The following is a 25,773-nucleotide window of genomic DNA, read 5'->3' as shown; positions in this document are numbered from 1 at the left end:
ACTGTATGTCAATTTCAACATGCCAACAGGATTAGGACAAAAACTAGTACTAAAATCATGACGTTCTGAACATTTTCAACTATATGAAGTACATGTGATGCACAAAACCAGGTGTGGCTTCTAAAGTATTACTTATCATAACAAGCCATTACCAAAGCCAGTGCAATAAATGTATACTAGCTCTATCCTACTGTTTTTCTGTTGTACTACCAATGGGGCTGAAGTAGATCCACAAGGTGTCATTGTGTCATTTAGCCCCATGTCTGGCCGGCCGGCTCAGTAATGAATTCAGGAGCCATGTCATAGTCGATACTAACTGCTTTGCTGCCACAGGAGGAAGGCAGAAAGTGTAAAGTTGGAAGACGGCAAAACAATGCCAACACTTGCAAAATCCTGTAACAATTTCCACACAAGTTATTTGGTTTTGCAAATAGTCACATTGTCCATAGTTGGCCACACTTCCTGAGTAAAGTCTAAGGTCTAAGTGTTTCCAGGGCCAGATGTGCAGCAGTTTTGACAACATGTATTCTCTGGACTTTATTCTTGCTGTTCTCGATGATTTCTTTACAAAAAGAGAACAAAGTAGTTTTCTTTGCATGTTACAAGAGATTTCTGAAAATTATTTAAAGTGCTCAATTGCTGCGGGCATTCTGGGCGAGCGGGAGTCAGATTCAAATACTCATGGAGTTCAAGATCTGATCCATTTATTGTACAAACCAGGCACACTTTTATAAGGCACTCTATAAACGTGTAATAATATGATTGGCTACTTTACAAGCGTATAGTAATATGATTGGTTAACAATTGTTTATTGGCAAGACTTCTGTTTTTACTTTTTCAGGCACATAGACTCCTTCCTGTTGTTTCCCAGCTCCTCTTATCGCGTCCTTGCTGGCACTGGCCTTGTGCAAGCACCCGCAACCTGTTCCTCCACTGCTCTGATTGTGCCCTCGTCTTGTTTCTTCAGTATTTTTCCACTTGCTTCAAAGTTCAGTATAATCATTCAACACAGCAAAAGCCCCAACACCTCCCCCTTTCTTTTTAAATACAGCATTAATACTGCGTTCCATACAGCTTTGGAAACATTGTAAAAGACAAGGCACTAAAAGTAACAAAAGAATAACAAACAACAATATACTATGCAAAGCAGAAGCAAAAGCAATATTCATTAAGCCTATTCCTAAAAATAATGCCATCGTTCACATTTACAATGATGTTGTATTATATGATATTCAAAACTTTTTCTGATAATGCGAACCCAGAAGATGAGTTCGTTTCGATGTTCTGCTAAAAATATCTGTTCGAAGGCTTCATAAGATTGTAAGGCCTCGTTTATACCTGAAAAAGTAGGGGCATGTGTCCCAGTAAGAAGGGAAAAACCGCTGGAACCAAAACGTAGGAAAACCTTCCGCCTATATGCTCCAACCCTTTTACAATATCCACAATATAGAGTAACTGTTGAATTACAAGAAGTAGCACATATAGGACAAGAATTTTCTGTTTCTATCGGTCCTTGCCCAAAAAGATCCCGCAACGCACGCACAATACGGTCACAGTGTAACAAAGACAATTCACCGGAGGGTAATTGACATTGTATCTCCCGAGGTAACTGCTGCAAGATGGGCAGAATAATGTATGTTAACTTATCTACAAGCCGCTTTTCTTCATTTGGTCGTGGCGGTCGGAATAACCTTTCTCGATGCTGTGCCCACTGAGCCCACTGATCCCTCCTGTTCATTTAGGAGTCAATCCTGTCGTAGTCACCCTGCTCTTTCTTTTCAGTGGGTCGGTTTTCAATCCACGGGCGAACCCATTTTGCTGGAATCCACTTGGTCACTGCCCCTGTGGAGATACATGCATAACCCCGACCCCACGTTAATAAATTATGAGGTCCTGACCAACAATTTGAGACAGGGTCAAATACCTGGACAGCTATGTCACAATTCGAAAAATCGTTGGGATTGTTAGAAAAGTGATAGAAAATCGGCTGTTCAGTACGTTCCGTTCTGGGATTCAACCAGTTCAGTACATAGCATGCTTTTGCCACTATTACATGAGGACTCCTCTCCCCCTCTTTTCGAAAAACAGACAGGTAATGTTTCAATGATTGATGGGCACGTTCAATAATTGCCTGACCACCAGAATTATTTGGAATTCCGGTAACGTGCTTCACCTGCCATTGCAGCAAAAAGGTCTTTATTCTGGCACTAAGATATGCAGGGGCATTATCTGTTTTTACCATATCTGGGTGGCCCAGCACAGCCATGGCTGACGTCCAATGCTGAATACAGGCAACAGCATTGGTAGATTTATGAGCAGTCGCCCAAATAGCTTTCGAGCAGGTATCAATTGTGACATGGACATATTTAAGTACTCCAAATGGGGTAAATTCTGTAACATCAGTTTGCCAGATTTGTCGAGGTTGTAACCCTCTAGGATTTGTACCTTCCTGTTGAAGAGGTGTTAACCTGGCACAATCAGGACAGGCCGCTATGACAGTCCTAGCGTCTTGACGAGACAGACCAAACTGTTTTTGGAGAGACCGGGCAGATTGGTGAAAAAAGGCATGTGACTCTGTTGCTTGTTTTAGAGGAGAATTTTGTAATACTGGGGATGCCACCTGAGTGTCTACGTAAGCATTACCTTCTGATAAGACACCAGGTAAATCCAGATGACTTCTGATATGCGTAATCCACCAAGGGAATTGTCTAAAATTTATTTCATTCCACATCTGAATAACTAGGGCCATAAGTCTGTCATTCGTAAAAGACCCTAAAAGGGAACGCGAAAGACGCGAAACTATTCCAACAACATATTTAGAATCACTTACAACATTAAGAGGGACATTGCGAAATTCCTGAAACACCATTAACACTGCTCTTAATTCCAAAACTTGAACTGAACCTTCCATTTGTTCTACATGAGAAATCCAATTGTTCCTGTCATCCCTATAGGCATAGCCACACTTTTGAGTTTTGCTACTAGCGTCGGTAAAAACCGTAAGTGCATTTTTTATAGGATTTTGTTGCTGTAAAGATTTTTCCTCCAATACTAAGGAAGTTTTAAATAAGGGATGATTGGGATAATGATTATCTAATTGAATACCTAGGGTTGCCACTGCAAAACACTCAGAAATCTGAATCCACCAGTCAGCCAAGGACAAATTTTTCACAGGTAAAATAATTTTTTCAGGGTCGCAGCCTGCGAGAGTACGCAAACGTTCTCGTGCCTTCAGTAATAACTGTCCTACTGCATCCGCTCTAGTAGTAACTGTGGCTTTTAAGGTGTTACTGTGGAAAACCCATTCTAACAGAATCATAGATCGATCAACGGGCAATTGTGCTATTATAGCCACAATTTCTGTGTCTCGGTTATACACGAGTAGGGTAAATGGACAATTCAATAGTCGCCTGTCCACTCCAACATTTTGAATTTTCTGTGTAATTTTCTCTAGGGCTTTTTCAGCTTCAGGTGAAAGAGATCTGGGATCAGCGGGTGACGAGCCACCCTTCAATAATGCCAATAAAGGAGCTAAATCCATATTGGTAATTCCACAGAAAGTTCTTAACCATTGAATGTCTCCGACTAGTTTCTGGACATCGTTGACGTTTTTTATATCTGGGACACTAATAATTTTTTGTGGCTGGATTCTTGTTTCTGAGATGCGCAGACCAAGATAATTCCAGGGCGCTAGTTTTTGTACCTTTTCTTTTGCTATAACCAATCCAAAGGTATGCAGACTCTGTATAAGTTCCTGTTCTTTTTCAGGGGCTAGTGTATGAGGGCTGGCTATTAAGAGATCATCCATATAATGATAGGTAATAAGGTTAGGATTATTCTCTCTCCAAGATTGTAGAGCTAAATCCACAAACCACTGACATATTGTTGGGGAGTTTTTCATACCCTGAGGTAGTACAACCCACTCATACCTTTTTGCTGGAGCGGCACGGTTTATAGCTGGTACTGTAAATGCAAATTTTTCACAATCATCCTCATGCAGAGGAATAGTGAAAAAACAATCTTTTAAATCAATAATTAATAGGTCCCAATTTTGTGGTAACATAGTGGGAGAAGGCAGCCCAGGCTGAAGGGCACCCATGTCGACCATTTTTTCATTTATTGCTCTTAAATCATGTAATAATCTCCATTTTCCTGATTTCTTTTGAATTGTAAAAATAGGTGTATTCCATGGGCTAACAGAAGGTCTGATGTGGCCTAAATCCAATTGTTCTTGGACTAATTCTTGAATGTGTTGCAGCTTCTCTTGAGGTAAGGGCCATTGATCAACCCATACGGGAGTTTCTGATTTCCATTTTAATTTTAAGGTTGGGCGAGAGCTGCTATCAATGGCCCCAATCAAAAATCTGTAGAGATTTTCATTCCCCATTGGGAAAGTACATCTCTACCTAACAAGGACAAGGATGTGTGTAGGACATAAGGTTTTACCCATGCTTGATGTCCTTCTTGATCCGTGAAAAGAATGAAGTTTTTACTGACCTGTGTCAGACGACTTCCCCCAATGCCTGAAATGGTTGAACCCGCACTATCTAATTCCCACATGGTAGGCCAAACTGAAAAGGGAAGAACAGTAACATCAGCACCAGTATCAATCATCATTGAAACATTAGGAAGATTAACACCTTGTGGACCAGATATCTTAACATTACATTTTGGCCGCTCGGCACCAATAAGTTGACAAAAGGCAATGTTAGGCATACCCGTTGAGCCAAATGCACCTTGACCCCTGTCCTTTTCTCCTTTTTGAGGGACAGTAGCTTGGAATGGAATGAGCTGTGCAATAGTGCTTCCTGCTGGAATATGAACAGGTGGAGAAAAAACTTTTACCATAATTCCAATAGGTCCGGTATAATCGGCATCAATACAACCAGGAAGAACAAAAATCCCCTTTTTTGACGCAGAAGAGCGTCCTATAAGGAGTGCAGATAAACCATAACCCAAAGGACCACTAACCGTAGAAGGAAGTACATGTACCTTTTCATCAGTGATATTTACAGGTTCTGCCACGGCCAAATCGACTCCTGCACTTCCTCTGGTGGCTGAATACAGCTCGCCGAGGCAGCCATGAATTTTGTTGGGTTCTGGGGATATTTCTTGGCCGCGTCCCTCAGAACGCGGCTGTTCCCGTTTCCCGGAACAAAGAGGGGTGTACCATCTTTTCTAAATTTTGAGCGACAATCGGCCGCTTTATGACCAAATTTTTGACAACGCAAACAATTTCCCTTCAACAGAGACTTTCCTCCTAGATTCTTTTTGCAGTCACGTTTAAAGTGACCTTCCTGTCCACATTGATAACATTTTGGCTTAGAACCCTGGTCCCCTCGGCCTTGTACCTTGTTGTTGTTTAGAGCTACTGCTAGAGCATTGGCATGTATTTTTGCCTTTTCCTCTTCCTCAACCAAAGGAGCCCTTGCGCATGCCTCTATCATTTGAGCGATGGATGCTCCAGGGGGTAAGGATGCTATAAGTTGCTTACAAGTGACATTTGCATTTTGTACAGCGATCTCTTTAGTCAACAAAATCTTGAGATCTGGAGTGACGTTAGGAGCATTATCAATGGCGTCTCTTAACCTGTCAACAAAACTAAAAAAAAGATTCATTAGGTTTCTGCAAGATTTTGGTATATGGTAAGGTTGGTGTATGCAATTGAGGTAATGCCAAGAAAGCTGCTAACCCAGCTTGTTTCGATTGTTGTAACACCCTGGGATGTAACGCTGCTTGTGCAGCTCCATCACGATAAGGACCTGTACCCATTAAGGCATCTAACGGCGCTACTTGTAAGGGATCTCCTTGTGGCAATTGAATGTTTTCTATAAGTTTCACCTCTAGATTCTCCTGCCACTTTGCTAACCAAAGCATGAATGTTGTTGGAGACAGGATAAGCTCCATAACTGCTCTTAGGTCGGCCGGCACCAACTCAGTATACTTAATTAAGGCTGTTACTTGATTTCTCACTAATTTATTATTATGGCCATACTGCATTATAGCTTTTTGAATGCCCTGCACCAATTTCCAATCCAGGGGTTCCCATGTCGGCTGACCCTGTCGCAACACTACAGGAGCAGCTAATGGGGTAAACGAAAAATCCCCTTCTATGGTACAATTCTCTACCAGGCCCCTGTATCGCCTTCGAGGGTCAAAATTAGGGTCTATAGGTACCGCGCGCGCATCTTGTTCAATTTTATCCCCCAGAGCCTCTAACCCCTCAATTATAGCCTTATGGGCACTTTTATACGCCTTTTTAACATCTTTCTTTTTAGAGTCCTTGTCGAGCCTCTCCATATGATGTAGTAGGTCGGACATCTTCTTTTCCTGTTGCCGCAGCTCTCTCCGTAGTGCCGAATAAGGCGTCGGTGCTGCCTCTTCATCACTACTGCGAAGACTGCCGCTTTCGGGAGGTAAAGGAATCAGATTGCCAAACAGTTCAGGCTCAGTCTCCATTTCCTCCCCCGGTGGAGCTGTGGGCTGTGTTATTCCCATCCCAGCAGTCTTACATCCAGTACTCGTAACTGCCGGTATTGATGTCTGACCGCCGCTTGCCGTTTGTTCCTTTTCAGGACACCAGGGTGGCAATTCATCATCTAATCCCCACGCTATTCGTTCAGCAATAGTCATCACTGGATAAGCTTTAGATGTACAATCGGGGGAGTTTTTGCACGGAGGCTGCCCCTCTGGCTCTTCCTCCGACTGAGAGGCAGAATCGCCGGGAGACCGCACTGCAGCTTTAACAGCTGCAGCGACTTGTGCCTCACCGTGTAACTGCGCGATCATACCCCGTACAGCCCGATACGTGCGAGCCAAAGTCTTTACCCCCTTAGTCCCGACTTGCACAGATTCCCATAAGTCCTCTCCCACTTTCTTCCATGTCTCAATACTATATACATCTTGCGTAGAAGCAAGGAAACCACGGCGGCGACTCCAACATAGCAGATCAATTACTGCCTGCCGTGAAACTGACGTTTCAGTTTTCTCTGCTAATTTCATTAAACTGTCTATGATTGCTTTCTCCACCGCTGATGCAGTGATCCCCATCCTGCTTAAGTTTCCTGACTCACCGGTCAGCCGTGCACGTTCCGCCTTTCTTCGGGCGCCCAGCTCTCTCTCCGCTGGCAGCAGGATCCTCGCCGGCTCCGCAGCTTGTAACACGATCCTTAATGAATCTTCCTGACTCTTCGGCCGATCCACACGTCGGGGTCACCAGATGCTGCGGGCATTCTGGGCGAGCGGGAGTCAGATTCAAATACTCATGGAGTTCAAGATCTGATCCATTTATTGTACAAACCAGGCACACTTTTATAAGGCACTCTATAAACGTGTAATAATATGATTGGCTACTTTACAAGCGTATAGTAATATGATTGGTTAACAATTGTTTATTGGCAAGACTTCTGTTTTTACTTTTTCAGGCACATAGACTCCTTCCTGTTGTTTCCCAGCTCCTCTTATCGCGTCCTTGCTGGCACTGGCCTTGTGCAAGCACCCGCAACCTGTTCCTCCACTGCTCTGATTGTGCCCTCGTCTTGTTTCTTCAGTATTTTTCCACTTGCTTCAAAGTTCAGTATAATCATTCAACACAGCAAAAGCCCCAACACTCAATGTTTATGCTTTAGAACAGATAATACCTCATGAATATTAATATTAGTATTTTTAAATGTTCAGCTAGAAATACTGCTGTCTTCTTTTGAGTACAGTGCAGTCAGAGGTGGATTTGAACTTGAAAAAAAGCATCTCCATTACAGCAGTTCTGTATATGATTTTTATCATGGTTGATTTTTTAGATTTTCCAAATGTACTTCCTTGTGCTACTATAGCGGACTACTTTAGAGAGAAGTAGCTGAATCAGCAGAAAACTTGAACTTCATCTACCTCAGAAGGACTGCTCACAAGGAAATAAAGTATGCAAGTCTGAAGCATTGTCCAATCTAAGCAAGAAACTGCTGCTTTGCAACATTCCAACTGCTGAGTTTCCTTCTGTTTTTTCAAGAACACTTGAGGGCTCGCTGCCCAGAGAGACTACCCTATGCATCTATCATCTAGGTTTCTTAACTGAACTGAAAGTGATACCATCAAGATTTGGTTTAAGATGCTCTGCTTAATCTCTCTAATGTTGTCTTTTATCCTGTTTCCAAATAAGAATATCACTAATCTCACTAAGCAAAGCAATTTCTCTAATAGCGTTACAACTATGCGTAGCATCACAGACCCAAAGGACAAAGGAAATCGTTACATTAACAGATTTTCAGATTGTTCAGTATCTTTGAATGCTACAAATAAAAAATATTTTTAACATGTCAGCTTGTATTTTCATTGACTGCTACAAACAGTTATTTTAAACTCTAGTGGATTGCACAGTTCTGTGAGGACTGGGCAGGAGGGACTGTGTGACTACCAGGCCTGAATCAGACTGTGAGTACTACAGGGCATCAAACAAGAGCAGTCCCGAGAAGACCAGGCTCCATGTTTCATCTGCAGAAACAAATTATTAGCTCTTTGAGTCATGTGAGAACAAAAGAATTTTTAGCTATATTTGATTCTAGATTAGTTTAGTTTCAAAGAGTTCAAAAGCCTGAATCCAAAAATCTCAAAATTGATAGGAAAACAATCCACAACGAATCCCACACATGGGCAGACATATGATTTATCGTTTTTAAATACTCTGAACTGTCAGTTTTATTCCCTGACAACTCCAATACTCAAGCCTTGGTGACTAGGGCACAGAGAAAGGCATGATCTGATCCTTCTCCTTCTGGGGGACACAGCAAAGCTGAACAAAGAGATGCGATCGGGCAGCTAGAACACCAGGTAGTAACGCACGGCGTTGACGAACCAGGAAACTGAACGCTGCACGCTGCCGTCTTACGGAAGAGAGCACAATAAAGCCTCCTCAGGCGGATATACAGCACCAGGGCTGTCACAGCTCACATGCCCTTAATGCAATTTAAGTTAATTGGGTCTGCACTACTCAAGAGTTCAGAAATCAGAACTGCAGTTCAGTGCTGTGCCCGAGAACATACAAATACACGCACGCGCAGCAAATGGGCACAGCAAAGGCGTTAGGCCAAACCTCCCTGTGTGCCGGGGGGGGAGCAGCAGATCTCCACCTCAGTGCCAAAGGGGAAAGCAGGTTCCTGCCTCACTCCATGGAATAAATCATACCCGTGGGTAGAAATAATGGTGAGATGTACTAGTATTTCTGACTCTGCTCAAGTCTGTCCCACCAAAGTAAAACCCAACCTCGCTCTGTTCCACCCCCTGACTTGCTGGGGAATAGCTGACTGCAAGGGCAGAGCTGGGAGAGGAGGAACTGGGAGAGGAGGAACAGGGATCAGACTCTGTTCCGGGGGAGACGCTGGGTTTGGTGTAGGAGAACGTCCTTCCTTCTTTCAGGAAAAAGGTGAGTCACAAATTGTGCTCTGGAGCCACATAACATCTTTAAATTGCTGTTTGGGGCCATTGCTGGCAGATCGGACAGTCTGGAGTTGTTGCAGTTGGTTGGAAACTTGGTTTTTAATTCCTGTGGTTTTCTGTGCGTTTGAGAGCGATGTACGTATTCGGATCCACAATGTATTTCTTTTAAAAATATTTTTGTGGGTCTGCTTCTAGCAACAAAGACAAGCCTTTATAAAAATGCAGTTCAGTGAACTGTGTTGCAAGTGGGACAAAAGCTTCTTCCGCATTTTAATTTTAATTGACTGAATTTGAACACAGTTAAGAGAGCAGAAGCAGCTGTTATGAGGTGGAATCTGGTGGGCTTCCCACTAGATTTCTGTGCTAATACAAATTTTGTGTAACTGGATTAAACAGTTCAGCTGAAAACAGCCAGCCAGCCTCAGAAAGAAAAGCCTTTAGGTTACATTTTGTAGGGATCATTGGATGTTTATTCACCACAAAATAGCCATAGAGCACCACCCCGTGGGGTTTTACATTCCTGGGGTTTCAGGGTGTTTATCCTTCCACACGTGCAGTCTTACCACAAATAATTAAGCATGCACTTAGCTTTTCCTGTGCAGATAGCATAATGCAAGTGATTTTTACAGAGGGCCTGGTGGTCTATCCCACAATGCTGTTTAGTTGAAGAGGCTCTGGCTTGCAGCCCACCCTGCACATGCCTTTGGGTGGCAGCCCTATACTGTATTCCGTACAGTGCCAGCTCTCCGGAAGTAACACGGCGGTTCCTGTTGTGATTCTCTTCGCCTCTCCTTCCACCCAGCACCCAGGGGGAAGAGGGAAGACTGCTCCAGATTTGATTTTGCCGGGTGGGAGGAGGCTTGATATCCCAGCCCATCTCAACAACTAGCGGTGCCAAAAGCAGGAACCCAGGAACAGTGTCTGAGGAGTTACCTCAGAGATTCCTGCAGCAGTGGGACCCTCCACCGGAGCAAAGCAGGCACACAGCAATCACCTGCTGAGGCAAGGGAAATAAGTAGGAACTTTTAAAACCATTTGTTGTCTTTCATTTGCGCTAGATCACCATTGTGCCATTACGGATCTTCAAGTCTATGGGCTGAAAGCAGCACTTAGATGGTTTTAGATGTCTCAGATAAAGGAAGGCTTTTTCTGCTGAGGGTTTTAAAATCCCATTTGTGTCTACTATTTTAAGGACCTGTGTCCTTTAGTCGGCTGAGCACTGGGCCCTAATCATGCAAGTCGAGAGCAAAGGACGTTGGTTTTATTTGTGTGTTACATTTTACAGTGAAGGTGGGTGGGTGGCCAGCACTGCTGAATCCACACACGGCTCTGTGCAGGGTTAAAGCCTATGAGTTGATGCAAGGGGATCTTCATGGTTTGTCAAATGGCTTTTGCAACAGTATATTGTGTCCCAATTATAATGTTTTTCACTGCAGGCTAAGCCCTCAGCTATCTCTGGCAGCCCTCCTTAGAACTGCTTCACAGTTTGCGTTGTCTGTGGAGTGGAGCTCTGGTTACTGATTACTGAGATGTTCCAGCTGCACATAAGTGTGCCTCCATTCATGCTGGGGTTGTTTTGTTGTTGTTTTGGGGTTTTTTTTACAGATAAAATGTTGGCAGCCTATTTTGATTGCCCAGGAGGCCCAGAAAATCTCTATGTGAAACAAGTGATGAAACCACATCCAGGAGAAGGAGAAGTTCTTGTGAAGGTCTCTGCCAGTGCTTTGAATAGGGCTGATTTACTCCAGGTATGTGTATGTTAAGGAGATTTATGCACCTAAAAATTACACCAATTTTTCAAGTCCCTATCAGAAGTCTTGACAAATTTGAAAAGTTAAAAGAGACTGGATCTGGTGAACACTTGGATGGGAGAGTTCATAGGGCTGAAAGAAGAAATGTCTATTGATTCAGCAGATAAATGTTTTTACCTGGGTCGCTGAAATGCTGGAGTGGCATGGAAAGGCTGTTGCCTTTCAAGATGTAAAACCAAAGCTCAGGTCTTTCTAGATGCTTAGCCTATTCTCTGGACATTTGAGGTCAACATGAAATGCTCCACTGGCTCAATTCCAGTGGGGAAAAATCACATTCAGATTTTTAAGTCTGAGCTGCTTTAATTTGAGCTGAAAGCCATGCTCTGCAACTGGAGACCATAATACCTCCCCACCATGGATTGGTCTGGACAAAGGGGACTCACAACAAATTGAATTTGCACACAGTTTTAAATAAAAAACATACTTAAGGAAACAGAGGTGTTGCCAGAGGATGGAAGATCCTCAAATTACTTGAACATTTGCACATTGCAAAATCAGGATTAAATAAATAGGAATTTAGTTGGGAGGCATGTGAATCAAATATTGCAGATCATTACAGTCATTGATGTGTGGCTTTTCCTTCCTTGCCCTCTCTTTTCTTTTATTTTAGAGGAGAGGGACGTATCCGCCCCCCAAAGGAGCAAGTGATATTTTAGGCTTAGAAGCAGCTGGGAGTGTGGCTGGGCTTGGACCTGGCTGCAAGGGCCGGTGGAAGGTTGGCGATGCAGTGATGGCTCTGCTCTCTGGAGGTGGCCAGGCAGAATACGTTACAGTACCCGAAGGCTACCTGATGCCGATTCCCAATGATATGTCTTTTATTCAGGCTGCAGCCATTCCCGAAGCCTGGTTAACCGCCTTTCAGCTGCTGCATTTTGTAGGTGAGAGGCGTATTCACAAATCTATCCAGCGAAACAGCTCGTCCTCCTTTCTGTTATGAAATCCCCTCTTTGTTGCCTCCATCTGAATGCTCTTTGCCTTTAAAGAATGTTTTCTCTGTCGCTGTATTCACATGAATCAGAATCTGGTATGCCAGACTCCATATCCTGAAATAACGACCACATCTCCTCAGTCACAACTTATTCTGATGACTGCATATTTACAAGGAAGGATATAGAAAGATGGTCAGTTTTGTTTTAATCTGTATTTCTCAGCTCGAATGGCAATTCCCATTAAACTCAAACCCTGAAATAATTTATGCATTCTCTAAACTGAAAATGCATATACCACTTCTAAAGATTTGACTTTTCTGCAAGCATGATCATATTCTCACTAATTGCCTGTGGCCCTACAGTAAACAACATTTTCTTGTACCTTGTTTCACAGAGTCATTAACTGTAGGTTAAATCCCCTCTGAGATGATTTAAAACAATTGTAAGCTCACGCTCTTCATTTTGAAAATGTGCTCATGAGGCACTAACAGTAGCGCTCTCCGGGATTTCCCTCAGTTGACAACTATCCTTCTACCCTCTTCAGCAGTAGTATCTACAACTCCACCAAAGGACAGGAGTTACAAACAAGTAGCTTCCCTCACTACCCAAAATGCAGACTCGCTTCCCTTGGCTCTTTGATCAAGGTCTCCGGGACTGCTTGGTGCCTCACTTCCATCAATCAGTGGAACACAAACAAATGCATTAAAGCAACTGGTAGATGGTGAAATGATCGGTAGAACTGGTCCTTAACATTACCGAGTACTTCTGGGTTGAGTCTGAGTGTTGTTGAGTGCCTGATTTCTCAGTATTAACATCCTCCAAGTGCATTTTCTGTTGGTAGCAGTGGACAGTCCTGGTATAAAAAGGCTGACTGCACTCACCTAACCAGCTTGGTCACAGATGCCCGGACAAGGACACGGCCAAGTTAAAGCCATTCCACTGAAGATGGTAGAAGGAGTCCTGTTGCACACAGTTCTGAATTTCTTTCTTTTATGAAGTGTATGAAGATGTAAACAAAGCCCACTCAAGGGCATCTCTTTCAGCTTCCTCTTTGGTATTTTCCACCCTGATCATGTTTTAATCCAGAGGTGATGCCAAAAAGGTAACCACTGCCCTTATGTCCTCCTTCAGGTAAAGTACAGAAGGACGAGAGAGTGTTGATCCATGCCGGAGCTAGTGGAGTTGGTATGGCAGCCATCCAGCTGGTAAGACTGGCAAAAGCTATTCCCATCGTGACAGCAGGAACTCAAGAGAAACTGAAGGCAACAGCAAAGGCCGGAGCAGCTGCAGGGTTCAACTACAAGAATGAAGATTTTAGTGAAAAGGTCTTAGCGTTCACTCAAGGTAAGAACCTCTACACAAAAGACACTGTTACAGCTGGGGAGGAGTGGGCATCTCCTAACATACACATACACTCAGTTTCAACTATCACCTCAGTCGGTGAAGGAACAGACAGTAACGACCCTGTTAACACAACCCAACATCCTGTTCAGCTGAAGAATATACCTTTCCTTGGTTTAGTTGTGCTGTTTTCTGCACAGACTCTTTGTCTTTGTGTTCATTTGGGGCATAAATATTCTTGCCTGTTATTGTTGCCTCCACAAGGAACTGTGGGACCAAATCCTCGCGCTTGTCTTTGTAAGTGTTTGAATACAGGACCAAAACTTAATTCTCTTACTGGTAGAAAAATTTAGCTTTTCTAAGCGTTTGGGATGGTTTACAGAGGAGTCTGCATGTGGATATCTACAATGATTCTTTTTTCATGCCTGATTCTAGAATTCTTTACAAATAATCATGCCAATTCCTGATTTCAGTAGAAAGATTTAAATACGAATTGCAGAATTGATTCTGTACCTATAAAGAACAAGGTTTTAATTTTGTCTGAAATTATCCCACCTTTAATGCAGCTCAACTACATTGCTGAAATCTTTTCTGTTTCTGCTTTAGGTTCTGGAGTAGATATTATTTTAGATTGTGTTGGTGGCTCATACTGGGAGAAGAATCTCAACTGTCTGAGTACTGATGGCCGTTGGATTATTTATGGACTACTGAGTGGGGGTGAAGTACATGGAGATTTGCTTGCAAGGCTGCTTTCCAAAAGAGCAAGCATCCATACAAGTCTATTACGATCACGAGACAAGGAGGCAAGTAATGGCTATCAACAATGTATACAGTTTGATCTTAAGATTCATGATGGTGAACTTTCTGTTGATACAGATACAGTGTTACTTCCTTTTGATATAGTGTTAAAGCAGAACCTAACTTACTATTACTAAAAAAGCACCACCTTGAATTGTTACTGCATACTTTGGAAAACATTGCAAAATTAAGTTATGATTTCCCTTTTCTATTTTTATTAAATGCCTCCCTTTTACAACTACAGAATCATAGGAATGATACCCAGGACTTCTTAACATACTTCATGAGTGCTTAAAGACTTGGCCTGAGAAGAAACAAAACACAACTGATGAAGCAATGATCAAGTCTGGGGGGTGGGAAAGAAAAAGGTCTATTAGATCATTTTTTAAAGTAGAAACCAAGGCCATTTGGATGCCTGGAAATCACTTTATGTGAAAAATTCTCAGGTATTACAGTAAAAGACAGCAGTGCAGAGCCCTAGGATAGATTCTGTCCATGGTTTAATACATAATATTCTCAAGAGCTTTTATCAGTTTGAGTTTAAATGGTTCTGCATTGTGCTTATACCCCTTGTTTTGGAGAATTTAATTCAATTATAATATAATAAAACTAAAAGCTTTCTTCTTGTTTGTAATTTACACCTGCCAGATGTTTACATGTCCATCTCACTATGAACATGTCAGAACCTCCTTAAGAACTGTGCTCATTTTTTACACAGTGCTTAGAGAAACATCAGTGAATGAAATGGTTGTAAATAACCTTCAAAATACTTTTTTTCTTCAGTATAAAGAACGGCTGGTGAAAGCCTTCACAGAAGATGCGCTGCCATATTTTTCTGGAGGGAGCTCCCTTCACCTCCAACCATTTGTCGACAGCGTTTGCCCTCTGCATGAGATTGCAGAGGCACACAGGATCATGGAAGAAAACAAGAATATTGGTAAAATTGTCATCAAAATGCCTGCTTCGTCTTAAAGAAAGGCCTACTGCTGTAGCGGTTTCAGGGACAGAATCATTAGGGGCGTCTGACAGGCAGTGAATCTGCCACTTCTGCTTCCCAATCTGGAGTGATTTCTTGTGGGAGTATGCCACAAAGGAGGGCTAAAGCAACGCCTTACACGATGCGCTTAATAAAACGGTTCGCGGTGCAGCTCTAGCAGCATGTCTTGATCGCGTCAGAGAACGCCGGCGAGCTCTCCCCCACGCAGGAGAAACTGCCGGCACCGGCTGCTCCCCGCGCTGGGCGCCGCCCGCGGCCAGGCCCGCACCTCACAGCGGCCCTCACACGGCGGCGCCTGCGCCCCCCCAGCGCCCCTTCCTCGGGCACTGAGGCGGCGGCGGGACCCCCACTGCCGGGGGGGCGGCGACGGGACCGCCTCTCTGCCGCGGGAGCGGCGGCGGCCGTGGGGCGTGGCGACCCCGGGCTGAGGCGGGGGCCTGGCGGCGGGCGGGCGCTCCCGGTGCGGTGCATGCCGGGATAGCATCCGGGTACCCCGCGGCAGCGGCGAGCGGCGGCGCGCAGCCCGGCAGGCCGCTTCCCGGCCGCTGTTTCTCTCCAAGGCGGTCCCCCCCCTCCGATCGGCGCCATGGCGATGCAAGCGGCCAAGCGGGCTAACGTGAGTGCGCTCCCCTGGGCCCTCCCTGGCCCGCCTCAGCCCGCCGGGGCGGTGAGGAGCGGCTCCCTGGGCTGAGGCTGGCAGCAGGCCTTCCCGCCCGGCTGGGCCTCCTTCCCCCTCCCCGGCCGGGGCAGCCCGGCCCCTCCGGCCAGGCCTCTGGTCTGAGGTAACTTTGTAGCTGTGAAGGGTTCAGAAAGCACTGGTGAGGCCCTCTCAGTGGTGATGTTAGCCTCAAGGCTTAGCACATCGGCTGCTGCGTTTAGGGTGTGCAGCGAGCGCCGTAGGCCTGACGCTGTGTGTGTTGTTTCTGCATCAGATCCGGCTGCCCCCGGAGGTCAATCGGATCCTTTATATTCGGAACCTGCCGTATAAAATCACAGCGGAGGAAATGTATGATATTTTTGGGAAATACGGACCTATTCGACAAATCAGAGTGTAAGTATTCTAGTTTTATTTGAAAAATTGAGAAATTTATGTACTTTACCGTCAGTGTTCTTAGTGCAGTAGGTAGCAACTCGATTTCACAGCTGAAAAAGTTAAGCGTGCTTTAGCAGTGTCGCTGTGTGCCAGAGGTGGATGTGATGGTATTTCTCTTATGTATGAATCTGTTAGAAAAAAATATTGCCTGTAGGTAGGGTGAAAAAGCTTAAATTTGATGTGGACTTAGACAACTTGGTAAAAATGAGACACACTCTTCAGTGAATCTTAAATACAGCTAACCTTTTGCCTTAGCTAAAGGCAAAAATAAGAAAGGCAAAAGTTGAATACAACCAGTTCCCATATTTAATGAGTATTACATACCTAACTAATGGGAAAGTAGAGATGTTACTGCTGGACCTGGCGACTAGAAACAGATACCAGGAACAGCTTCCTGTGTGTCAGATACAGCTTGTCCCTGAGCAGCATAGTCCGTGGACTATTTGTTTCAAAATGCAAGGAGATATGTATACATGTCTACAGCAAATGAACACCTGAGACCTGATATTCCTTGTTATCCTGAGTACTGGCTGAATGCTGCGAATTAAACAATAATTTTATCTGGTTAGTGTTATGTTCCACTAGGTTTCTAGTGGAAAGAGTTGGCTGAAGCAGGAATTTAGGAAGAGCTCTTGAGAACTGTAGTAAGGCTGGTTGGAGTATTGACACTCATATTAAAGAATTTATTTTTTTTTCTGCTCTGAAAAATATTTATGACTTGGAGAGGGAGGAAACAAAACTTGGTGTCTAATACTTAAAACATTGTAAGTCACATTTCAATAGTTGTACAAACAGAAAGCAAGCGTAGCTTATATTTCATATGGGAGTTTTTGTATTGCTTTGGATGTATTGGATGGTGGCAAAATAACCGGCAGCATCTCTGAGTTCTTGATTAGGTTGCTGATGGGATTAGAGCAGAATGTATCCTTGACATTTATGTAACCGTTTCCCCATGCTCTGAGACTGGGGTTGGTAATTAATCCACAGTTTGTTTAACTGCTTTGAGTATGTAAGATGTCAATATGTTAACAGTTAAACAGACCAAACTTAGCTACCCAAATAAAGGGCTCATTTCAGATCATACTGATTAAAAATGGTTGTTCAGTGTATTGAATAAAGTGAGTTTTACCTACGGAATTGCCTTTGTTGAACAAACAAGGATGGGGACACATGCTGCTGATGCTGCATTGGAAGGTGTAGCTCATGAGATCCTTCCCCAGTCACTTTTGTTGTGCTTCGCTGTATGAGATGTGGCTAAAGGAACAGAGGACATAATAAACTTACTGCTTGGCTAAATAGGTGGAATCCTTTACTGATAAGCGTAAAGGAGAACTAATATTTAAGGTTTCTAAAAATGTAGGTTGGAACAGCATGGCAGTGGGCCATAAAAGTATTAAGACATATGAGGGGAGTTTTCCATCAGAGCGACATGCTGGCTTATGTGTCCAACAGGGAACTTGAGGCAGCATCCCCATGGATTGTTCAGAACTACCGATCGGTGTTGTTTTCCACAGAAATCCTAACGTCGTCGTAAGACAAGGCATAACATGGAACTCCATTTGTAATGATTTTTGTGCTTTGCAGTTTTTATCCTATTCTCCTTTTTGTTTTTATACACAGCCTGGTGTGGACGAGTTTGATAGCATTTGTCCTCAGGAGTCCTCTTCTAAGAAGCAAGCACCTTAGAGAGAGTTCTTCTGATTACTAAGTTTGCTATAACTGTCTTTTAGCTGAGATATTTTGGATCTGTAAACTCTGCAGTCTCTCTGGGCTAGTTAGCGTTACATGCCCAGATGTGTTCCTGTCCCTCAGGCAAAGGAAATTGAATTGATGGTCTGATAGGTGATGGCTCTGCGTCTCGAGTGGTCTTGCACCTGTGGGGCTGTTTTGACTCTCTTAAATTGACTTTGTGATGTGCCAGGAGCTGTGTTCTGTCCTAGGGAGACATCTGATCCAGACAGCCATTAACTGACAGACCAGCCTTGTAATATTAAACAAAACAAGCCAATTGCTGTAATAAAAAAGTATTTCAAGAAATATAACAACCCCTGACAGGAACAGTTTCTGATATCTGTTGTGGAGAGGTGAATTTTCCTTAAGAGGCATAACATAGCACACGACACTCACATTTTCCTGTCATCTCTGAGACTGAACTGTAAGTGGAGATTGGTGTGGAAAGCAGGGATGTATTTTAATGTCTAGGAAAAAAATAACAATAAATGGATTTCTAGTGCAGTTGCATCTAATTGTTGGATAGTTGAATCTGATCTCAGTCACTGCTGAAGACTAATAGAACTATTTCTTGTTCATTTTGTTTAATATTAAAACTGATCTTGCTTTGCAGTGGAAACACTCCTGAAACTAGAGGAACAGCCTATGTGGTCTATGAAGACATCTTTGATGCCAAAAATGCTTGTGACCACCTGTCGGGATTCAATGTGTGCAACAGATACCTTGTCGTTTTGTACTATAATGCAAACAGGGTACGTACATGTGGCGTTTTTTTTTTTTTTAAAGTTACCTGTGAACATAGTGAGCACAAGAAAAAACACAGTTTGAAAAGACAGTTGCTTGGGTATTTTTGAGAAATAAATCCAAACTGGTAGAGGGAATGGATTAGATAATTTATCAGGATTTCATCCTTACTTGGTGATTTGTATGCAAAGAACCGTATCTTTGGACCAAGGGTGTGAAAAACACGTTTCTGGAGATGGGACTTTGGGCAAGAGGAAGTGGGGGCCTTAAAACTGCACAGTTGCAACAGGCTGTATGAGCTTGTTTACAGGTAAAAAGCCTCTTGTTCTTGATGTTCTACCTGTTGCTGATGGAATCCAGGGTACCGTGGCATTGTCGGAGGTCAAGAATTAAAACAACGCTGTTTTGTGTGATGTTGATGTAGTTTGTAGTGATGCTGGTTGCAGTTACTGGGAAATAACATCATGAAATATTTTTTATTACATTATTTCTTCTCACATCTTTTATTTTCCTAATGACAGGCATTCCAAAAGATGGACACAAAGAAGAAAGAGGAACAGCTTAAGCTTCTCAAGGAAAAATACGGAATTAATACAGACCCACCAAAATAAACTGATCTTTTGGGAAAACTCTTTCCAAGCCCTGCCGTTGAGTTCAGCTCTTTTGAAGCCCTGCCACTGAGTTCTTGAACTAAACATGGGAATTCTCCGTGAAGTATAACTTTTTTTAAAAAAAATTGATAAGCTGTAATTTGAGTCTTTAGGTTTTCATGTTAGAATTAAATGTAAAACATCGGAAGATCTGCTTTAAGATTAAATCCCCCTAAATGGACATGACTTCTCCATGTTGTAAGGGTGACCTGGTAAATGCTACATAACCACAGTCCTGTTTCTAGCAGGACCTCTCAAAATGGGACCAAGCAGGCTGAGTGTTTCACACCTCCTGAAGTTCTGCCCGGTCTCCAGGGTAGATCTTTAAGCACGGCAGCCTGGGAATCTGGCTCCAGGGGTTCTCTGAGCTGTCTGCGTGGAGGTGAACCTCACTTGCTACTTTCTGAAAATGGAGTATTGCAACTAGTCTCCCTGCCACAGGAATTTTTGTACTTTTTTTTTTTAAAAAAAAGAAAGAAAGTGTGGTTTGATACTTCATCACACCTATATATGGTACACAAATTATTGCACCTTTCTCCCTCCAGGAATGTTTGATGGAGCCTAACTCCATTACATTATCATTAGACTACTTCTTACTGGAAACAAAGCACCCCAAATCCACATTTATAACAAAGTTTCTTTTACAAACTCTAGAAAATAAATGCCCTTTTAAAAGAACCCAGCTGCTTAGGTGACTTCAGGCAGAATACCTTGTTCCCAGTGATTGAGACAAAACTGATAAGCTGCAGTAAACTAATATTGTTCTAAGAGTGGGTTGCTGCAGGGCTGACTTAATGGTGTACGAGATGTTTATTGCATGTGCCAGGTTTGTACTGAGGTTAGTAGCAGCAACGGGAATAAACTTAACACTTTTTAATTTTAAGTAGAGAACACTTGACCGAAATGAGATAGTAGATGAAGGTGGTAATTTCAAATACCTGTAGCGCGATTGTTTTCTACTCTGTGTTTGAACTGTAATATATTTTATGTACATACATTTTTAAATATAGCATCTGGTGGAGGAAAAACAGATTTAAAAATTCTTTTTTTTTTCCCCAACACTCATCCTATGAACAAAAATTAGCATGATACAAAGTATGTATAACCAGTGTATTTTGGAAGTGGAAAAGAATAACCTCTGCCTCTGTTCTGAACCAGCTGGAAGTTCTGTGAATGCTGGCTGTATCCTGCCTTGGGAGGATTTATTTGCTTGGGTGTGATGTTTAACTCCCTGACCAGATGCCTTCTAGCTGGTGTAGAACATGGGCACATGCAAATACACTTTGCCTGAGGTTTTGTAGTTTAAATTTTTTTTCAGTGCACCGTACTGTTAAAAAGGAATGTTTCCACTTTCTTATCCTTAGATTTTCATTGAAATCTGTCACCTAAAGAACCATGCTGTCCTTGGTGTCCATTTAGTAAAAAAATTAATGTGTGTTTACACAGTTCTGCTTTTTTCATCAAGGCTTGCCTTAAGCTGTGCTGCCTCTGCATGTAACCTTTCCTTTTAGAAAGGAAATAACTTGTCATGTGAGTATTTGTGATACAGGTAAGAATTTGTAGAGCATTGTCCCCATATGAACCTGAATGGTCACAGGTTCAGTGTCTGATGATGGGGAGGGAAGCCCTGCTGTGGGTACCAAGGTGCAGCTCTCACCTGGAGGAGGTCCTGAGCTGTTGCCATGTGCTGTGCAGTCTGTCCCCAGCTGGGAGGAGCAGGAAGGGTGGCAGTGACACTTGGAGCTGGCTGTTTCACCCTGAGCAGCAGGGAGGAGGCAGCTGAAATGGCTTGGTGCTGGAAATCCCATCCAGCGCCTCACCAGGAAGTGTCCTACTGGGACAGGTCTGCCTTCTGTTGCAGACAGGCATTTGGGACGAGCGTGAGAGCTGTGTTTAGTGTGTGTGGTGAAGAGCTTTGTCCTTAGTTTGTGGTTCTTCCATACATGTGTCCTGCCCTTAAAGCTGCTGCTCTTCGCAGCAAGAAGCCTTGCAGGCTGCAGTAACCTGTCCCCGAGGCTGGGAACAGCGATGGGAGACTTTGAGCCCGTTAGTAGCTGGGTTGACATTTGTGAACCACAGAAACAAAGCTCTGCTGCAGTATCATTGCCAGCTGTCCCCCTTGCCCAGCCCTGTACTGTCAGGTGCACTGGGATGCACATGCATTAAATGTAAAGCAGCTGGGATCTGTGGTGGTTAGGCCAGCAGTTACTCCTCTGATGCCAGCTTGGTTTTCAGGTCTTACCCATCAGATGAATACAAACCTAAGTTGCCCAGGCAAAACCCAATTTGCCTTAAAAATGTTTAAATTGATGCAATGCTATTGGAGAGCTTTCTTCTACGTAACCTTTAAAAAGCTATGGATGTTCACTAACTGCCCCCCTGTATACATATATGTATGCCATGTATATAAATACAGGCGTGCCGGACACTAGGGTAACTGGGGCCGTTTACACCAGTTGCTGGGCATTTAGAAGACCCCTTGCTGTAACAGGAACTGGAGGTGCTGTTACCATGCTGGATTTATGCTTCTAATAAATTGTAATAAATAGCGATAAAGTATCAATGTGCCAATAATGGTGCCACATGCTGCCAGCCTTGTTTAAAATCATATGCAAATACCACATTCCTTCTGTCAATAGCGGAGAGCATGGTGCTTGCACTGCAGTGTCTGTTTTGATGAGGATTTGATGCTGTTTGAAAAACATATATAGAAAGCAGTTCTTTAGGGTAATAAGATTAATAAAAATTCCTTCAATGAATCCTCAAGATCAGCAGCTTTTGATTTCTCTGAGAGCTCAGCTGCTGCCTTTCATTAAATATTCCATTTCATACTTTTTCTTCTAGTGCCTGTTCAGGGCTTTCAGTGTCCCTGCACATGTAAAATGAAATAATAATTTGTACCTGCAAGACAGAGGGAATGGAAATTGAATGCCCAGAGGATTGTTTTGATGAGGTCTGCTCAAGATTTTGTTTGAAATGTAATATCAAAGGACAGGGAAATGAGTTCAGTTATATGAATGGCAGAGGGGGCAACAAATAAGGCAGATGTTACCAGCCTTGTACTCTGCATCTGTGCTGGTTTTTGTGTGCTCACTTCCCATTTAATTTTTCAGGAAGTAGGGCATGAAATTAAGCCTGGAAGGTCATTTTTTTCCATCGATGCTGTTTAGAAATTAGTAACAAGAGCATATCTGATTACACAGGCAATGACAGTAAATTTTTTCCAATCCATTATACAGTGGTAATAATTATATGTAGTATGTTGATCGATGATACAATTAAATAAATTAACGCATTTGCAGTCAAATAAAGAGCTGAAGATTACATTTCCTTGAAGACTTAATTTCCCTAAGTATCACAAAGCACAATTAGTTTTCCTTTCAGATTTTTTTTTTTTAATGAAATTGGCATGAAAAATGTAATAATCTCTGCTTCCAACAAAGGTCTCTGCAGAGAAAGGGTGACGAGGGAGGGAGCTTCATCAACCAGCTGTAATAAGGATTTTACAGACTCGGTAATGGCTGGGTTGTGCTGCTGAGGGCAAAAGGAAAGTGCACAGCAGCTCTGCAGATAGAGATGATAAGACTGAATATGATCAGCTCTTAAAAGCCCAGCAGGAACACATTTGTCACTGGTAAGAAACCCAGCAGAAGGGCAGAGCGATGCCCTACCTATTGCAGCAGACACTTGCCAGCAGCAGGACCAGGAGATGATGCAGGGAATGCATGGCCATTCCAGGTACGCTGAGCCAACCCTTCATGTCACTGTTTGTTTTTGAGGTGTGTGGGAAATGTCCCAAAGCAGATACTTTATGGGGTTTTTTTCTTTATTTTTAACGAGCAACTACAGATTGATCAGAGTCATGGTAATCTTGAGTTTTTCCAAGGTTTTAGCTAATTCAGCTGCCTTCAGCACTAATTTTCTCCGAGTAAAACTTCTGTATTTCTCTTGGGCTGGGCCATCAGTAGGAGCAGCTTTAGACTGATGTGCTGTTGACCTGCATTCAACGGCCACAACAGGGCTACGTTACATTTAACCAAGACGTCTATAGGAGCTCACATCTGCAACTGCCATGACCCAACTGCCAGCTGTAACCCAGTGCTGAAATAGAGATCAGCCACAGAGGCCAGGGTAGTGGCACAGGGGACCGGGACCATTTAAAAGAATTTGGGAGACCTAGTGGGCATCAAAACCCTGCAGGTCTAATTCCCTATTTATTAACAGGAAATTATCCTGTCCTAAATAAAAGAACTATTAGTGAAATGTGGATGTCTAAGCTGGCTGCTGCAGTGATCCTAGATTTCCACCAAAAAAAGGGTCCTAAAAGGCCTTTTGTTTCTTTATGGAGAGGGGAGCAAGAAAATTTTTCACTCCACCAACCTCTGGTGAGTAATAATCCGTAAGAACTGGGCTCTGTGGGCTTAGTAATGAACAAACAAATGCAGCTTTGTGGGAAAAATTAACACCTACAGAAAGAAGAGCATGAGCTGCAGTCACTGGCCAGACAGCCAGGCTTGCTTTTCTGTGCTCCTTTTCTCTCCAGGAGGTATCGCCTGGAGAGACCTATGTAGCTTTGCAGTCTGTCTGCTCGTGCTAAGTGTGTTCTTCTTACACAAACGAGAAAATAGCACAACTGTGTGAAAAATTTCCAGCAAAAAAATCCATTAGTTGAAAATTATGCCAATAGTTTATAGTGGAGTTAAATAAAAACATCGTGACCCAGTGATGCCCTCTTTTTCTACAGCAAATGGGAGAAGCAAGCCCAAAAGTGAGAAATCAGATTCAGGCAAAACAAAGTAACAGCACAGAGGCAGCTTCACTGTTCAGGTCCTGCTCCTAAAACCAGGTAAATGACAGTCTGCACATCTTTCTGTCTCCAGGGGAGGAAGCTGCATTTCGTGAATTTGTGTAACCATCAAATGAAATAAATGTTGCTTGGTTTCAAGTGCCAGCAGCACAGCACACAAAGTAAGTTTGCAGGCTGTGTAAACAGCATCAGAAGATGCAGCCTAAAAAAACCCCGTATGTTCAGCGGCCGCATTATCCCACAGTTCAGATTTGTTTTGTAAGGTGGGTGTACGTAATTCTGCTCTTCTCTAGCCTTTCCTAGCCCCAGCAGAAAATGTTACACTGTTTTACTGCTATAAAGACATAGAAGTGAAGCAGCACTGCACGTCTTTGAGAAGCATCGCTTCCCATCTCTTCAGCAGCCAAATTCTGGCCAGAGTTGAGGGCTGCCAGCAGGGCAAGGGAGATGGAGGGTTAGGGAACCTCTGTCCCAGCAGCCCTTACTTGCACATTCCTGGGACCTCTGGTCCCACAGAGATCTTCCACTGTGCCACCTATAACAGAAGCAGGCATGGAATTATGTGTATTTTCACATAAGAGGAGAAATAAAACAAAAAATGGGTTGATGACTGTTTGAAGAACTTCTTATACACCAAAAAGCATTCCAGTGGCCAGAGTAAAAAAACAGCAAATAGAAACGGTAAAGTATCAAGAGTTTATTGTTTTATATATATACTTTTAATTCTTAAATGAGACAGTATTTTTTAAAACAGCAGCAAGCATAACGTACAAGTTGAGAAAAGTGGCAGCGCAGGTAACTCTGTTTGGCTAATGCCCATTCATGTACAAGGTGTACATTGGAATTTTTTTTGAGCACCTTTTGTGTTTGTTTTTTTTTCTTCTTGGTTTTAAGTGTACAGTAAGGCAGTGGTTTTTCAATAAGGAATATATATATATTTATATTTATATATATTTTCAGTCATCACTGTGAATTCTTCTTACATGCAAATTAAATAAAATGTACAACTTGAAAATGTTACAATGGTAGATATTTTTCTCAAAGCAAAGCTTCTAGTAAAAGGCAAATACGGACACCACAAAGTTAAAAAAGAGAAGGAAGGCATAAGAAACCGAATGGCAGGTGCTATTGACAGGACAGCTTGAGTAGGGAAGATTGGGATTCCAGTGAAGATTCTTCCCGCTGCTGGCAAGGTGAGAAAGAAGGGATGGTTATTAACAGATGTCTCCAGCCAACTCCCTCGAGAAGATTCACTCTAACCTGAGAAGCTCCACATCAAAGAGGAGAGTAGCGTTAGGAGGGATGACCCCAGGGTGGCCTGTGGCTCCATAGGCCATCTCAGGTGTGCAGGTCAACTTTGCTCTTTGTCCTAAGCTCATCTGGGGTTTGGATGTTGCAGAAAGGAAAAGAGAAAATGAAAAAACCAAACCAGTATTAGGAGGAAAA

General features: G+C 43.0%; 3 protein-coding genes across 7 annotated transcripts in view; 2 read left to right on the top strand and 1 right to left on the bottom strand.

Moving 5' to 3' along the window:
• Positions 1-9,116: 9,116 nt before the first annotated feature.
• Positions 9,117-15,452, top strand: TP53I3 (tumor protein p53 inducible protein 3). 4 transcript variants are annotated; one of them, XM_040597746.1, is made up of 7 exons: positions 9,311-9,412; positions 10,229-10,428; positions 11,032-11,174; positions 11,848-12,115; positions 13,298-13,510; positions 14,114-14,310; positions 15,089-15,452. In XM_040597746.1, the coding sequence occupies exons 3-7, from the start codon at positions 11,037-11,039 to the stop codon at positions 15,275-15,277; spliced, it is 1,005 nt and encodes a 334-aa protein (XP_040453680.1). In that variant the 5' UTR covers positions 9,311-9,412; positions 10,229-10,428; positions 11,032-11,036; the 3' UTR covers positions 15,278-15,452. The 4 variants fall into 4 exon arrangements, with proteins under 4 accessions (XP_040453679.1, XP_040453678.1, XP_040453680.1 ...); XM_040597747.1 differs by having other exon boundaries at positions 10,229-10,441; XM_040597745.1 differs by lacking the exon at positions 10,229-10,428 and having other exon boundaries at positions 9,117-9,412; positions 12,061-12,115.
• Positions 15,453-15,888: 436 nt separating this feature from the next.
• On the top strand, positions 15,889-19,701 carry SF3B6 (splicing factor 3b subunit 6). The gene is made up of 4 exons (XM_040598192.1): positions 15,889-15,918; positions 16,148-16,353; positions 18,740-18,878; positions 19,392-19,701. The coding sequence occupies exons 1-4, from the start codon at positions 15,889-15,891 to the stop codon at positions 19,479-19,481; spliced, it is 465 nt and encodes a 154-aa protein (XP_040454126.1). The 3' UTR covers positions 19,482-19,701.
• A 292-nt stretch (positions 19,702-19,993) lies between these two features.
• Positions 19,994-25,773, bottom strand: part of FKBP1B (FKBP prolyl isomerase 1B) — a 65,587-nt gene continuing 59,807 nt past the window's right edge. For both annotated transcript variants that reach the window (XM_040597749.1, XM_040597748.1), the window contains exon 4: positions 19,994-25,706. In XM_040597749.1, coding sequence (XP_040453683.1) covers positions 25,578-25,706 — 129 coding nt within the window. In that variant the 3' untranslated portion in view covers positions 19,994-25,577. The remainder of the gene's footprint in view (positions 25,707-25,773) is intronic.

The sequence above is a fragment of the Falco naumanni genome, chromosome 6 (genome assembly GCF_017639655.2).
Source record: "Falco naumanni isolate bFalNau1 chromosome 6, bFalNau1.pat, whole genome shotgun sequence".
Taxonomy (NCBI): Eukaryota; Metazoa; Chordata; class Aves; order Falconiformes; family Falconidae; genus Falco; species Falco naumanni.
This window is presented reverse-complemented; position numbering and strand designations above follow the sequence as displayed.